Here is a 16,483-nt window from a genome sequence, read left to right on the forward strand (position 1 = left end):
CCACATAATGTAGGTAGCACCGACGTTGTGTGGACTTACCCCACGTCCACACAGTGTTTCCCCATTTCTGGAAAACAGGTTTAGAGGCATTTTTGGGTTAGGTTTATCTGTAGCAGAATGAAGAGAAACACTAAAGGGAATCATAGAAAAAAAATTGGGTTGAAAGAGTTTTCACAGTTTGAGAAAAATGAGTTTTTTCACTGGTTTTTCTTAACTACACGAAAGCAATGGAAAGTCCACACTAGTCATGTGAAACAAGTGTGTGTGTGTTTGTCGGGGTTTCTAGCCAGAATACCCTGGAAGGTTAGGGTTAGCACTTCATAACCCTTTAATTGAAACTGACCTGAAAGGTTTTTACATATTGTTATGGATATTGACTTCCCACTGAAGTGCTTGGCAGGGGTCAGTAAATGTTTTCCTCCATCTACCGGCCCGTATGTTACTTCAGAAAGCAATGTGAAATGACTCATTCTTGGGTTGCGCAATGTTCCATGCACAACTTGAATTACGCATTTCCGACAGTTTTCATGCATCAAAAATGACTTTGCAACAGTCAGTTTGAAAGTCGTTGCATTTTACTTGCATTGTCCAATGTGCAAATGCAAATAGTCCAACTATTCTTTGTTAGAGCGAAGTTAGTCAAACTATGGTTAACTATAGTTGGCACCCGAACTTGCTCTTATATGTGTTATTGATTTTCGACCTTGTAGTTGGTGCGAGCTGTGGCCAGACACCACCAGGAGAAGCATGCCAAGGAGGTGAAGGCAGAGAGGGAAGAGACACAGAAACTGAGAAGGATCGCAGCCAACATGGCTAAGGAGATCAAGACATTCTGGTCAAATATTGAAAAAGTGAGTGCAGAGTCACAATGTTGACCATAATTATGTGACCCTCCAACACAAAACCAGTCACTTGAACCAATTTTTGAAAACTGGGATGTTGGGCTCATTGGAAAGGACATTGAATAAGCTTTCCAAATATGTATAGAGTATGGGAATTGGACAAAATTTGACAGAGTTATAGGTATGTTCAGTTCCGAATTTTCGGGCTTTGGAAAGATTAGAACAAATTTATGTTGTTACAGTTTCCCACATGAACTCCTTAGGAAATTTGCAGATTAAATTCATTGAAAGTGAAATATGTGTATTTTTAAATATGGTAATTTTTGCCTGTACAATGTATTATAGGTTGAAAAATGTATTAAAGGCATTTTTAAATGCTTTAACCCTCCTATGGAAACCTGCATTCTGAGCCATGCTGTTTCTGGGGTCAATATTGGTCAAATCACCCATTGGTTTGTTAAAAGTAAGCCAGGGGGAGTGGAAGGAAATTTTGACCATTTGTGACCAGGAGGGTTAATCCCTGTTGGTTCCATGAACGCCACACACAGTTGACCCCCTAATCCCACATACCTTAGGTACATGTTAGAGTGTGTTGTTACCTGTCATATCCAAGAATGGGTTTATTGACTTTAGGGTGGCACGGATTTGTAGGATTTGTTGCTAAAGTAGTTCATGGTAGTTTAACTGGTAGTTTAAGAGTCTGGTTCCCTGACTGTTTCTTTTATGGGTACGCAGGTAGTGCAATACAAGCAGCAGAGCCGGCTGGAGGAGCGGCGCAGGAAAGCCATGGACATGCAGCTGGACTACATCGTGGGCCAGACTGAGAAGTACTCGTCGTGGCTAACGGAGGGACTCAACCTCAACGCTGCTGGCTCCTCAGCCCAGGGCTCGGTGGCTTCCAGTCCGAGATCAGACCCAGGGTTATTAGCCACAGGGGAAGGTGAGTTTCAAAAGTTTGGTTTGTCAGCATTTCCTGATGTTAAATATCCACTGCAATTTCTCCAAGTCATTTCTAGGTCATTTCTACTGAGTCATTTCTACGTTATCTAAATCATTTCTACATCCCAGAATTTCTGCACAGTTATCGAATATTACACCCTTCTAGTTTGTTGTCAAAATCATGCTTTTTAAGCACCACTTTGATACGATGATCTCACTGGGCACACATGTTCACAATGTGATTGCAAACTCAGGTAAAGATGGGACGGCACTCCAATATTAATACACTTGTACAAGTTATCTGTTCTATTTCGCTGTGCGTGACAATGAGTGCAATGGATAGAATGCCCTTTATTGAATGAAACGCCTAGAAGATAACCGGTGCATTAGCTTTAAAGGCATGTAGGATCATTTGCATTTATCCCAAAAATAACCTACCGGGTTATTACCAAAAACCTACTTGGATTAAAGATCATTCTGGTATTAATAAACTCCCTGCGAAATTATTCTTTCTGGTTTGCTGTTATTTAGAAGAAATCAAGAAATGTGTTTTTCCAACGATCAGTCAATTGACTGATGTTTTTGAAATAAGAGTGCTATCCACGAGATGTGTTTATAGATGAAAAGGTTGTGCATGCATTTTCACTGTTTTCTTGAAAAGCCAAGACTTACAAATGTCTGAAACCTATCTTGTCTCTCAGATGTAGACTTCCAGCCCGACGGGGACGACACCGACGATGAGGAGACCATCGACGTGGAAGAGCGGGAGGCGGAGCATGACCAGGACGCCCACCAGAAGGAGCTGGAACTCCTACAGAAGGACAGCGAGGTGCCCCTGGAGGACCTGATAGGCTCCCTGCCGTCTGAGATCCTTGAAGGGAAGGGCGAGCAGGGGGTGGAGGCAGGCGCTGCGGAGACTGGTGAGGAGGTGAAGGTTGATGTGACGGTCGGGGAGGAGGATAGGAAGGATGAAGAAGAGGCGGGATTGAGTGAAGTGGTGAGTGGATGGACTGCTACACAAGTTGTAAACTCGGGTTAACCCTAACCCCCAGGCCCTTTTGCTAGGATGCGACCTCGGTTCTTCAAAATCGTCCAGCTGCCTCCTTGTAAAAATTGGATACAGCTTCAATCCTTCAAAATCTTCGGTCGTTTCTTGAATTTGTTCATTGGAGGGGTGACCACTGCCTCAATCCTACAAAATCCTCCAACAATCACTGTTAATACAATGATGCAGTGCAGATGATTTTCAGAAGCAGTGCGGATGATTTTCAGAAGCAGTGCGGATGAATTTAAGAATAATCTGGACCTAAGTGTATGCACGGCAAAGCATAAACACCCTAAGACCTTGACACAGTGCATCCTCCAAAATAAACTGACACATTTTGCCATACAGCCTCAATCCTTCAAAATCCTCCATTATTAAGCAAAGAGGATTTTTGAGGATTTCAGGAGGATTTTTTTCCGGATCGAAGGGATTCATTCCCCGCAAAAGCTGCTTCCATGGCACGTAGGTCCTCAAGAAAATAATAGGACACAAGTTTGTGAAATTAGTAAAAACTGACAAGATTGAAAAAAAAAACCCAATTACAAAATCAAATTCCCGAACCAAATGTATAAGTATACTACAGCTCATTACACATTTTCCTAATGTGGAATAATATGTTAAGTCAAGGTGCCAGAGCCAGAAATAGTTGTCAGCGTTATTTGATTTTGTTTGGTACTTTTTATTTGTGTCTAGACCAAAGAAGCAGAGGAAAGTCCTGACAAGGTAGCCAAAGCTGATGAAGAGTTTGTGCCTTCAACAGACGATGAAGATGAAGAAAGTAAGCATGATTCAAAACCGTCCCCAATGTTGATAAAATCTGGCTAGTCTCCGTCCCACAGTCAATATCGATAATGTACCTCCTAACCAATCTCAAGTTGAAATAACGTCATCATTTAACCATGAGTTATTCTTTTTAATTGTGAATCCCCTTCAACGCCCATGGTAATAGCTGTCCATCTTTCACCATGGTTTATTTTTTCGAGGGGAAGAGCATCATTACCTCATAAAACCCATGGGGTAGCTACCTCCTATCCCCATGGCTCCTGTCGGGGTACACAATTAATTCTTAGGTGTGGTATTAACATTTGTATGAAATCACAAAAAGACCCTCCCGCAATCATTTGAAATCCACCTTGAACCTTCTAGGGTGTCAAGTTTTGACCAGGCCCTACCTTTCTTAATATAGCAATCCTCAGAACGGGAAACAAGGAATGTCTCCTGAAACTTTCATAAAATAAAATGATTTTGTTGAAAGTATAATTGGATTAAAAATAAAAAAGGGTTTCATGGTAGGAATTTAAATAGATTTGGTTAACAAAATAAAAAATATTGTGACAACCACCAACATTTTATAAAGTGTGTAAAATGTCACTTGGTCTCTGGTACAAGATTCTAAACTTGAACTAAAAAAATATTCAGACTGAACTCTAGTGCATGCTGAGAGTATCTTTTTGAAATGATTCCAAGTTTGGACGTTACTTATAGGGTTGAAGCTTAAAGATCCGTTCGTTCCCCGTGCTTTTTTCATCCAGAAAAATTGATATTTATTTTTTCTACATTGCTGTTTTTCTGGCAATACAAAAGTTAGTCTCTTTTGAATGAGACATTGAACGAAAAACTCAGCTTCGCTTAGTTGTTCCATTTACATTTCCAATTTTTTACTACCAGACAATACTTTTTCTTCTTGTGGGTCAGTTAGTTCCCGCACCACAATCAGTATCGATAATGGACGGACCGGGAGCCAGTCTGCTCACAAAATGGATCTGTTTGTGCCCAAAACAAAAAGGTTTGCAGACATCCAAAACAGGAAAAAAAGGAAAGTTTTGGGTTGGAATAAAACATACAAGTTAAAAATTAATAAATAGAAAAACATCAAATTTGTTGAAGAGCAAGGGGAAGGCAATTCGAAACCTTGAATGTATTGAATTTTATTCACCTCCCCAGTGCCAGATGACGAAGAGACGCTGGAGGAACAGGAGGCAGCCGAGGGCACCATGGACCACACAGCCGAGGTTGCTGAGCTGGAGGCGGAGGGAGAGATGACCATGGAGGAACTGCTTAAGAAGTACAGCGGGGCGTATGATGAAGACTTTGAGATGCCTGTATCCGAGGAGGAGGAAGAAGATGATGAAGAGGAAGAAGAGGAGGAAACAGAAGGTAGGTCACATGTGACGACATTTGTATTTTGTGAACATACTTCAGTTGTAAGTGTCTGGTATGCAGAATTTTATAGCAGAAGGTTAAAGGGTGTGGCACAATTTTTTCTTTGTTGCCGTCAACAAATTAAATTAAAATTTTGGTGAAGTAAGTGGATTAAAAGTCAATTTTAAACTTTTTAAACCACAAATTGCAACCAAAAAATTTCAAATGTTTTGTTTTGAAGTATTTTCACTGGAATCTTCCTGTAGCAACATTTTGAAAGAGAAGTCCATCATCAAAGCTGTAATTTTTAAGTGAATTACGTTATGGCAGACATTTTTTTAAAGATAGTGCATTTAGAAAAACTTTAAGTGAGTTTATTTCTAGGGAATATGCAGCACTGCAAAGTACCTTTTGTTAACTGCTTACCAACTTCTACAGTTGCATGAATCCGCAAGAATTCTGAAGGCAAAATTAACAAGAGCTCATGATGGCAGTTGCATCAGTGTAGAAGAAAAATTGAGAAGAATTTTGGTAGAGTTACAAGTGTCAATATGTCTTTCATCTACATCTAGAAGAAGAAGATGAAGACTCGGCAACCGATGAGGAAGCTGAATTAACAGACGTCGGGATGGAGTACCTCATCAATCCAGACAAAGAGAATGAGGCTCCAACAGCCTCCACCGCAAAAGCCTCCGGAGGGCAGTCACAGGACGGAGGACCCAACAAAGAGATCACGGACATAGCGGCAGCAGCGCAGAGCCTGCAGCCAACAGGCTACACGCTGTCCACTACGCAGGTCAGTAAAAGAGTCATTAAAATGGATGGTTCCATATCTGTTATTAAGCCCTGCCCAGCTCTGGTTTGTGTACGTTTCCCCCAGTGCTTGAGACTCAGTTTAATCAAGATGTCGTCAATGCGAAGGTGCCGTTGAATCCTGAAACCCTAATCCTCCCAAATTCCTTCAAAAATCCTCCATGAGGTTGCGGAGGGTAAATCCCAGCTAGTTTTACTTCACATGCGACTTGAGAAAGTGCCATTGGTTTAACGCACAGTGGTTGATTGAGAGGATTCATGAAGGTTCCCATTAAAAAAAAAAAGGTGAAAACTATTGGGTTCGCCCTTGGAGACTAGTATGTTCACATTCTTGTCATTAACTCTCCCTCTCTTGATGGCAATTTCAACAAGGCCAGCCCAGCAGTCAAAATAAATCAAGTGACTGTTTTTAACAATTGAGAGCTCCCTGACTACGTAGAGCAGGATTGGCTATGGCTAGCTGTGATTGTTATGAAACCTGATACAGCTATGCTTTGACTGTAGGTGACTGATAAGCCAGCTGTGCCTACTAGTCACCTGCTTTTGTCTGTTGATGGAATACGACTAGTCACAGTGCCTACAAGAAATATGATCTGAGTGTTGGTGACTAGCGTGTGTAAAAGGCATGGCAGGGGAACAGGATTGAAATTTTTAACTGTCTGTGACTGATCAAACAAAAGGAGGGTTAAGATGCACTAATAAACAGGAGGTTGTGGAGTTGGTCTCCTCCAAGCTAGTATGTAAATGAACACAACTTTAGTTAATTATGAAAAGCATCAGTCATCAACCAAGTTGTTTACCCTTGATTTTCTATGTGTTTTTTTTTTAAGGTCAAGACCCCCGTGCCGTTCCTCCTCCGCCACAAGCTGCGCGAGTACCAGCACATCGGTCTGGACTGGCTGGTCACCATGAACGACAAGAGACTGAACGGCATCCTGGCTGACGAGATGGGTCTAGGCAAGACCATCCAGACCATTGCCCTGCTGGCTCACCTGGCATGTGAAACGGGTAAGCAGTCCTGACAACACTAAATGCAGGCTTCAAGTATTACTACTTTTTCCTATTTTTTTTTAACTTGCTCCTACTTTTCCTCCTATTTTTGTTGAAATTCCTACTTTTTCCCACTTTTTGTCCCACAAATCCGAAAAATGAAATCTCATTGAATATTTTTCATAACAGTGTTTGAAATTTCACCATGAGTTATTCTTTTTAAGTGTGAATCCCCTTCAACGCCCATGGTACAAGCTGTCCATCTTTCACCATGGTTTATTTTTTTGAGGGGAAGAACAACACTACCTCATAAAACCCATGAGATAGCTACCTCCTATCCTATGGCTCCTGTCGGGGTAGACAACTAATTCGAAGGATTAAAGTTTTGTCGAATGGTAGTGTAATTTGTTCAGAATCACAAAGAAAGAACCTCTTGTAATCGTTTTAAATCAACCTTGTACCTTTTAGGGTGTCGAGCACAGTGTTCAATAATATTGATCAGGCCCCACCTTCCTTAAATTCTCCAAACCCACAGATGTGTATTTTTGGCAGGGTCTGGGTAAGGGATTATTTGATGATGTACCATACAGCCCAGCCTCCATTTTTATTTCAAGCTCCACGACCATTTTTTTCCCAAGTGAAAAGATTTTCTCTCAACGTTGGATCATTCAACGATTATCTAATGTTTATCTTCCCCCATACAGGTAATTGGGGTCCACACCTGATCGTGGTACCAACCAGCGTCATGCTGAACTGGGAGATGGAGTTCAAGAAGTGGTGTCCAGGCTTCAAGATCCTGACCTACTTTGGCAATCAGAAGGAACGCAAGCTGAAAAGACAGGTATTCTTCATTTCAATTTTCTAGTCAGATAATTTTGTTGGGGGATTCATACTTAGGTTAAGTGAATTAAAAATCACCATTCCTTCAAAATTCAAACAAGTTGTACTGGAGTGTGGTTTTTCATGCTTACAGTGTATTGTAGGTATTTTTGCTATCGAGGATCGCGCACTCTTTGCTTGTACCTGTAGCGTAATGGTGCTATCCACCTCGAAGATCAAAGCCATCTTCTGGCAACTGAATGCCTCGCCTGCCCTTTCCATGGCAGGGGAAATTAGATTAGCCAGATACATGTGTTATATGTGAGTGCAAAATGCTAACTTTAATACTAATCAATGTAACTGCGTAAGATTACTTAGGGTTAGTTCATTCTTAGCGTGAATGCAAACACAAAATTGAATTTGTGATGTTACGGCAAGCTTTTGCACTGCAAATTTGTATAAGTTGAACAGATGTCAGCTGTGATGTTCAATTTGGCTGAGTGCTCACATTCCTATTAAGCATAAACAGGCTTCAGGCATTCACACTAAAGTTGTATTCCTCTCATACAAGCCTTTTAACTCTAACTCCTTAGGCCTTCTTACTAGGATGCAACCTCAATCCTGCAAAATGCTCCAACCGCCTCCATGTAAACATTGGATACAGCCTCGATCATCCAAAATATTCTGTTATTTCTTGAAGTGGTCCTTGGAGAGCTGATCACTGCCTCAATCCTGCAAAATCCTCCAGCAATCACTGTCAATATGTTGAGGCAGAGCCAGTGACACCCTGGAGCAGTGGGGAGGATTTCAAGTCTAATCTAGGCCTAAATTTATGCATGGCTGAGCATGAACATCACTAGGTCAGGCCTAAGACCTTGACACAGTGCATCCTGCAAAATCAGCCACATAGTTTTGCCATACGGCCTCAATCAATCCTTTGACATCCTCCACCTATGTAAGGAGGATTTTGGAGGATTTGGGAAGGTTAGGATTAAACATTAACGCTCAGACTGTTCTGTTATGGCTGTGGTTACAGTTTTTTGCATTTGGCTTTCTGATTCTTTACATTGCATTCACCAACCTTGACCCGTTGCACCTCTTTCTCTTCCAGGGTTGGACCAAGAGCAATGCCTTCCATGTCTGCATCACCTCCTACAAGTTGGTCATTCAGGACCACCAGTCCTTCAGGAGGAAAAAGTGGAAGTACCTGGTGCTGGACGAAGCCCAGAACATCAAGAACTTCAAGTCACAGAGGTAGGAAAACGGAAAAAACCTGAGCGATCACTCATATACAAAAATCACAGCATTGATATTAGTTTTAGTTTTGAGAACTCTGTTTAAGGATTCCGTGTATGAACAAGAGAGGGCCAAATAGTGTCCAATGGAAGGACACCCGCACTTTCTGTTCTTTGATTTTTACAATCGATGTATGCCACGGGAGGCAGAAATACAGGTTCCCAATCCATAATTGGTCATGACTGTGGCGGTGGGAACCAGTCTAAAGAGGCGGGAGTTGTGTTGAATAATCGGTTTACGCGCGAGCAGTGACTTGGTGGGTTTCATCCACAGAGTTGTCAAGTCCATGACAAGTTGGTCACAACTTCAATCACAAGTTGGTAACTTTTGAAATCGCAACTAATGTTTTAAGTAGTAGCACTTGAATAATGACTGAAAATTCAGAATGTCGTAGTCACAGTTCAATTGAAAAGCTTACTACCTCAAGATTAGATGATTTGTGTTGACAGTCGAGTCCATCACAAGTCTGGTACAAGTAAATCACAAGTCCAGTCACAAGTCCAATCACAAGAAACAGTGGATGAACAATAACAAAGGAATGCCTTTGTCAGAGTTCATTTGAATAGCTTGTGACTTGAATTGGGACTTGTGATGGACTTGTGATGGACTTGTGATGGGCTTGTGATGGGCTTGTGATGGGCTTGCGTTGGGCTTGTGATGGGCTTGCAGGTACTTGTGATGGACTCGACTACATTCCTGTTATCAATAAACATGTCATTGACGTGATGAGGTTTTTAAGACTAGTCCATAGCGCAGGGAAATCACTGATTTCAAATTCTTCCTCGGTTCCCAGGTGGCAAACCCTACTCAACTTCAACAGCCAGCGTCGTCTCCTCCTGACCGGTACCCCGCTGCAGAACAACCTGATGGAGCTGTGGTCCCTGATGCACTTCCTGATGCCTCACGTCTTTGCCTCGCATCGGGAGTTCAGGGAGTGGTTCTCCAACCCGCTGAGTGGGATGATTGAAGGCACGCAGGAGTACAACGAGGGGCTGATCAGGAGATTACATAAGGTAGACGTGCACACTGGGATTTTCATAAACTTGGCTGTGTCTGAAACAGCAATTAAAAGCTACAGCTGTGTCTATTGTCAGTATGCGCCCGCATAATTGTAATTTCCAAAAACCCAGACAACTGACTTTGTACCAGGCTCATGTGTATGCCAAACATTAGGTCAAAATTGAGGTGCATATGCATTTCAGGGACCCGGTTGGGGGAGGAGCTTTAGATGAAAGAGTGAGACCTGTGCGTGAGTGTTGTGCGAGCTCAGTAAAGGCTTTGTTGTTGAGGCCACTAAATACGTTGATATCAAGTTTCAGCTTTTGTAAGAATTCCAAGTGCTTTTACCACATTGTTGAGGCTGTTTGTGCAATTTAGGTCGTAAAATTGAGTTGATACCTTCTTTCAGCTTGTGGTAGAATTTCAAATATTGACCACATTGTTTATGGGCACATAGTGACCCATGGGTGGTGACAACATGAATTACAAGGTTTTACTGAGGACACATTAATGCACATTTAGTTTGGTGCATATACAATGTATAGTTTATTCTGACATTCTCCAATCTTGGTATTGAACACACTGTTTCAAGCCCAAACTCTATATTTTTAATATTACAAAAAATTTCAAAGTGTCTCTTTAGATCAGAAAATTTGAAAAACAAAAAAAAAATCAGATAACTTCTAGTGATACCATTCCCCCCCCCCCCCCCCCCCATTTGTTGATGCTCTCAACAACATAGATTGTGTTAATTATGTACAGAGAACTCTTGTCACTGGCTCAAGCCCTTGCTTCGGGGTACTTTTTGATGAAAGACTAGGACATATTTGTCACAGATTTTAAAACTGAGTAAATATGTTTTTTACTAACCCAAGTCCTGCCAAATATGTTTTTAATTGTTCATCACAGGCTTCTTGATTCTTTCCCTCTTGTGTGTAGGTCTTAAGACCGTTCCTTCTTCGCCGTCTGAAGATTGAGGTAGAGCGGCAACTTCCTCAGAAGTACGAGCATCTGGTGAGATGTCGTCTGTCAAGGAGACAACGGTTTCTCTACGACGACTTCATGTCACAATCCAAGTATGTACATTTCACAGTATGTTCCATCAATGCCATACTTAATCCCTCACAGCAGTGAACACTGTGCCGGCAAAACTTTTCATATGTGTTAAACTGCAGACAATTTCCTGCCCATTTGCTGGTATAATGGTGTTCCCTAACGTGGCGCACTTCAAAGTTCTGACTTTCGTCATGCAGTGTCGCCAAAATCCTTTGTTGACAAACTTCAAATTCATTCAGTTAAATACTGGTGCTTTTACATTAATAATGCTTGCTGTTGAGCCTTTGTGAACAATTTCAGTGTCATGAAATTTAATCCGAAATTAAAAAATGGTGGCGTCTGGAAATCTGGCACAAAATTGGCCGAGTGTTCCCTAACTTGGAGCACTTGAATAAATCTTAGAAAATCCCAAGTTACAGGCATGCAATTTTTCCTCAGATCGGCTGATTTCCTTGGTTTTTACTTCTCATGAATGCCATTATCAATTGAAAAATGCTGTACAAAGTCATGTGTGGTTTGGAGTTTACTCGTGTTTTCTAAATTCCAAGTTGCATGCCTGAAGTTAACATTTACGAATTTCGTTAAAATTGAAAAATTTTGATAAAGCATTAAGTCGTGCTGGAGTGTGGTTTTTCATGCTTACAGTGCATAGTGGGTATTTTTGCTACCGAGGATCGCGCACTCTTTGCTTGTACCTGTAGCGTAATGGTGCTATCCACCTCGAAGATCAAAGCCATCTTCTGGCAACTGAATGCCTCGCCTGCCCTTTCCATGGCAGGGGAAAATAGATTAGCCAGATACATGTGTTATATGCGAGTGCGGATACATGTGTTATATTATCTCTACTGGTATACCCAACTACAAGTTTGTCAGAAAATTAGTTTCTGATTTTTGGACGCATTATAAAAGGGTTCATATAAAAAAAATAGAATTTCTCTGGAACCTTTGTAGCGGGAAAGTGAAATCAAGATTTATAAACGAGAATGTTTTGTGCTTGATGAAATTTCACTTTCTGTGAAATTTAAGGTAAAAAGTTTGCTCTAGCAAGCCCTGGAGGCGAAAAATGAGAGTGTGCCATGTTAGGGGTCGCGCCACGTTGGGGTACATCAACAATATTTTTGTGGGGAGTACAGTAAATTCTCCAAATGTGTTTGAATGTCTCTCCCAGTGGTCTCCCTTAACTCTCCCTTTGTTACCGTTGAGGGGGTACTTGTGCAAGTACCCCCTGAGATTCAATAGACTAGCAACATTTTGTTCACATTGGGCGTTGACTTTTTTCGCCTCCAGAACCAGAGAGACGCTCTCCTCTGGCCACTTCATGAGCGTCATCAACGTCCTGATGCAGCTGCGCAAGGTGTGTAACCACCCAGATCTGTTTGAGCTACGTCCCATCCAGTCTCCCTTCCAGATGGAAGGTATCCAATACTACGCAGCCTCGCTGATCACCAAGGTTCTGGAGCATGATCCGTTCAAGGTGAGAGATCGAGAGATCAATACGTTGAATTTTGTGTAGGGAGTTGTAGATGGCGTTGTGTGGCGTACTCGTGAGAGCCAGTGAGAGAAATCACATGCTCATTCAGGTTTCTGCCTGTGTATGAGGTTTTAGTACATGTGACAATTTTACATTAGAAGGGCCACAAAAATTGTATCATCTTTGTATCCACAGCATTGTTTAAATTGTGGAAATAGTACTCGATGTACTTCAATAAACAATCTTTTATGCGGTAGAACCCTGCCATAGACCAAGTGACAAAAGTTGCATGTTGCCAGAGTCATGATGCCTGCATCATGTTGCCTGCATCATGTTGCCTGCATCCATTATGAAAAAGCAACCAAAATTACTTAACACTATGCAAACGATGGGTACATTACACAGATAGCCAGATTAAATTTTAGTGGCGTATTTTCAGTGACAAGCTATTGAATTGCATCTTGCTGCTGTTAGCAAAGTACAAAGTAACAAATGTTTTGTTTGGTTTTTTCCTCTTGATTGACTACTCTACAGCACGTCAGTCTGAACAGCCTCAACCTGTGCGTAGCCAGCCTGGAGCTCTTCCTGCCGGCCTACGCAGCCCACCGCATCAAACAGCTGCAGACTCCACGCCCCTTAATCGAGGAGATCGACTCCGCCCCTGAGCCGCCGCCCCGCCCGCAGCCCATGAAGATCAAGCCGGGGAAACTGTTCCCACCCCCAATGAGCCAAGCCCCCAAGGAGCCGAAGCCTGCCGTAGCAAGTGCCACATCGTCGGTGTCTGCTACAGTGCCAGGCAGGGCTTCACCGGTCGTGGTGGCTTCGCAGGGTCTGGCCGCAGCCACTGGGGGGCGGGCTTCGCCCAGCGTGAGCCACGTGCTAGTGAGGTCGTCCACGGGTGTTCAGTTGCTGAGGCAGACGGGCTCAACCCAGCAAGGTATTTTACTCACGTTAACCCTAACCCTCCACGGATTTTACAAGAAACCTGCTTGAGTGAACAACATACAACAGTTGTGAGAATGAGTGGTCTGACTAGTGTTCTCAACTACCCAATCAAACAAGATCCTACAGACATTTACTCATGTTGTATCTTGGTGTGTCGGGCAGGCTTAGCATAAAGTGTTTCTGGAAAAGAAACCCAAGGGTTCCACAACAGTACACAGGCAACAAATTCCAATTCTGTGAAGTCTTACGTTTTTAATACTCTGGGACCTACACTCGATTAGTTTACAAGTGGCTTGAAGTCCTGATAATGTTTCAGACGAAGAGTGTGCTATTCCACACATTATCTTCTTGGAAGACATCCCATTAAGTTTGAGTTATTACAGATTAATTTTCAGACGCTCCTTTACCAACAGGTCTGGTCCTAGATGGAAGGAGCTCCCCTAGCGTTTCCCTGGCTCTGACTACCACCACCACGTCCTCCACGGGTGTACCCTCGCTCACCCTGGTCTCGCACCCCTCGGTGCCAAGCAGCACCCCCTTACAGCAGCTGCCGGGGTACACAGGGGTAGTGATCTCCTCGGCAGGCTCGCCGGCAGGCCAGCAGCGGTTCTATCTCCAGCAGCAGGTGAGCTGAGTTGAGCGAAAAAACAAGAGTGATCGGGGACCAATTTCATGGGGAATCCTGAACGGTTAACAGAACACAAAGGAGTTTTAGTTAACCTTATTGTATTTTGACTGTAGAAATTTGCATGGAAAATATTTTTCTAAATAGAGAAATAAAGTTAATTGGTCAAAATTCCATGCTCTGTGTGTTCAATCTCTGCTTATTTATGCCTAGCGTGTAAAATTGCTAAGCAGTGTTTTCAGCTTAGTAGCCTTATGAAACAGGGCCCCTAGACAAGAGCAGTCTCCCTGGCTGGAGATGGTACTGCTGTGGGGGATTTCCCTGTATCACATACAGTATGCTAAGCCATTTATACAAGGACATGCCGCACTTCAAAGCAAAGGGCTCAGATGCAGCAATGAATTTTTCATTCTATTAATAATGCCTTTCTTCGTTTTTACAAAAACCAGAGATCTCAACGTAGATCTTTTTTTTTTTAATGTGAATGGCTTCCAAAGAAACTGAACTTTATTAAGCACATGAACCCTGACTTGCCACTTCTTTTCTGTCATTTCAGACGTCTGGTGCTGGACGGGGTCAGTTTATCACCACGCAACCCATCACAGTCCAGCTACAAGGTGCATCAGGGGGACCAGGAACAACCATCAGGTTACCGGCGGGACAAATCAGACAGATGTCACAGAGTAAGTTTATGTTTCTGGAATTCAGATTAACCCTACTGCTATTTAAGCAGTCACAGACAGTCAAAATTCACTTCCACTGCCCCTGCCATCCTTTTTACAAAGGCTAGTCACCAGCAGTCAGATCATATATCAAGCAAGCACTGTGTCTAGTCAAACTGGGTCAACAGACAAAGCAGGCAAGTTGTGGTCACAGCTGCTTTATCACTCACCCAGAGTCAAAGCATAGCTGTATCAAGTTACTTAAACAGTCCAAGGCAGTCAATCCTGCTTTATGTGTGCTTTATGTGAGCTGGGCATTCTTAAGGGTTGAAAACAGGCACTTGATTAATTTTGACTGCACGGACAACTTGGCACAGAATGTATGTTGACATAGGAGTGTTAAAGTATTTGAATAACGGAAATGCTTCACTTTTTCTGTACGGTATTTATTTATGCATAGAAGTGTTGATACATTTGTTGAACTGATTAAACTGTGCGCACTCAATGTTTGAGAAGTAACTGTTGTATCTTTATACACTGTAAATTATTCCACTGTAAATTATTCCATATCACAAACAGTCTTCAGAAATGTGTAAAGTGCCTTTTAATTTCCCAGTATTTTTCTCAGATTTTGCTCAAAAAACATTTTGGTTTTCCCATGATACAACTGGTATTCCTTATTGTCGAATGACGTTGAACATGGATTGCGTTCATTTTTTTTTGTCCAGGTGGTATAGTCCAAATTGTTCAGACACCAAGCGGCCACCAAGTATTGAGACCTGCCGTGAGACTATCATCACCTTCCACCTCACAGCAACAACAGCAGCAGCAGAACCAGTCACGCGCCAGCCCGGTCCCCATCCAGATGACCCTACAGGCCACCTCCCCGCAGATCCCCCGCAGCATCCTCCAGCAAGGGGCGGTGTCCGGGAACCAGACCACCACCCTGGCACAGAGCCAGGCGCAGACTGTCATACAGGCCCTGGCGCAGGCGGTGACGCAGGCGTCGCCGTCATCGTCCACGGGCGTGGTCATGTCCAGCCAGTCGCAGCAGCTTCAGTCAGTACTCGCGCAGTTCCAGCGGCAGCAGTTGGAGCAACGTCAGCTGCAGCAACAAAAACTGCAAGTCGCGGCTTCCCAAGCCGCAACTACGACGTCCGCCTCAGTCACATCGTCCCAGGCTTTCACCACCACTTCGAAAACGGTTTCTAAACCGATTGCCTCCGTTGCGCCCATGGTTAATGTGACGGTCAATCTGACCAATGCGGTTAAAACTGTGGTGACCTCCGCACTTTCAAGTCTCCCGAAACGACCGGAAACGCCCACTAAATTAAAAGACTCCTCAGAGACGCCGGGCACCAAGAAACTTGAGGTGAAGGAAGGGATTGCCAAGACGACAACAGGTACGTCAGTGGAATATTTCTTCTCCACGGTATTTTTTTTTTATTTCATGTGAAAAACGAAATCCAGCAATCTCTAGAGGAATTTGCAACTGGTTTATTATTCTAATCTTTGAAATGATTAGAATAATCATTCATCGACAGTTTCACACACTAGGTTGTTTTATCATCTGCCTTGGCCAAAAACCACAACTTAATGTACTGTGTTTTGTGCCATACATGCTTTGCATTGCTCACAGCTTGTGCATGGTGTTTGGTGATTTCTTTCTTTGATTGGTTATGTGCTGTGTATCCTCTGCATCCATCACATTCGAGGTGGTAGTTTTTCGTGCTGGACAAAACATCTTGATTTGGTACCTGTGTTTTTTTTTTTATCCTTTTTTTTTTTCAACGATTTCAGCTTCTCTAGAACACCCTCCTGCAGTGACAGGACCTCTTT

At 42.7% G+C, this 16,483-nt stretch overlaps 1 protein-coding gene across 10 annotated transcripts in view; it reads left to right on the plus strand.

Annotated features, from left to right (window-relative positions):
• LOC119742946 (helicase domino-like) overlaps positions 1-16,483 on the plus strand; it is a 71,582-nt gene that overhangs the window by 12,243 nt on the left and 42,856 nt on the right. For 8 of the 10 annotated variants that reach the window (XM_038219221.1, XM_038219225.1, XM_038219227.1 and 5 more), the window contains exons 8-24: positions 711-851; positions 1,578-1,782; positions 2,483-2,778; positions 3,520-3,604; positions 4,771-4,983; positions 5,063-5,065; positions 5,541-5,764; positions 6,612-6,789; positions 7,476-7,612; positions 8,702-8,844; positions 9,680-9,899; positions 10,825-10,961; positions 12,229-12,415; positions 12,947-13,349; positions 13,771-13,982; positions 14,539-14,665; positions 15,373-16,047. In XM_038219221.1, the coding sequence (XP_038075149.1) occupies positions 711-851; positions 1,578-1,782; positions 2,483-2,778; positions 3,520-3,604; positions 4,771-4,983; positions 5,063-5,065; positions 5,541-5,764; positions 6,612-6,789; positions 7,476-7,612; positions 8,702-8,844; positions 9,680-9,899; positions 10,825-10,961; positions 12,229-12,415; positions 12,947-13,349; positions 13,771-13,982; positions 14,539-14,665; positions 15,373-16,047 (3,586 nt within the window). The remainder of the gene's footprint in view (positions 1-710; positions 852-1,577; positions 1,783-2,482; positions 2,779-3,519; positions 3,605-4,770; positions 4,984-5,062; positions 5,066-5,540; positions 5,765-6,611; positions 6,790-7,475; positions 7,613-8,701; positions 8,845-9,679; positions 9,900-10,824; positions 10,962-12,228; positions 12,416-12,946; positions 13,350-13,770; positions 13,983-14,538; positions 14,666-15,372; positions 16,048-16,483) is intronic. The other 2 variants (XM_038219228.1, XM_038219220.1) reach the window with 1 other exon arrangement.

The sequence above is a fragment of the Patiria miniata genome, unplaced genomic scaffold (genome assembly GCF_015706575.1).
Source record: "Patiria miniata isolate m_02_andy unplaced genomic scaffold, ASM1570657v1 HiC_scaffold_6, whole genome shotgun sequence".
Taxonomy (NCBI): Eukaryota; Metazoa; Echinodermata; class Asteroidea; order Valvatida; family Asterinidae; genus Patiria; species Patiria miniata.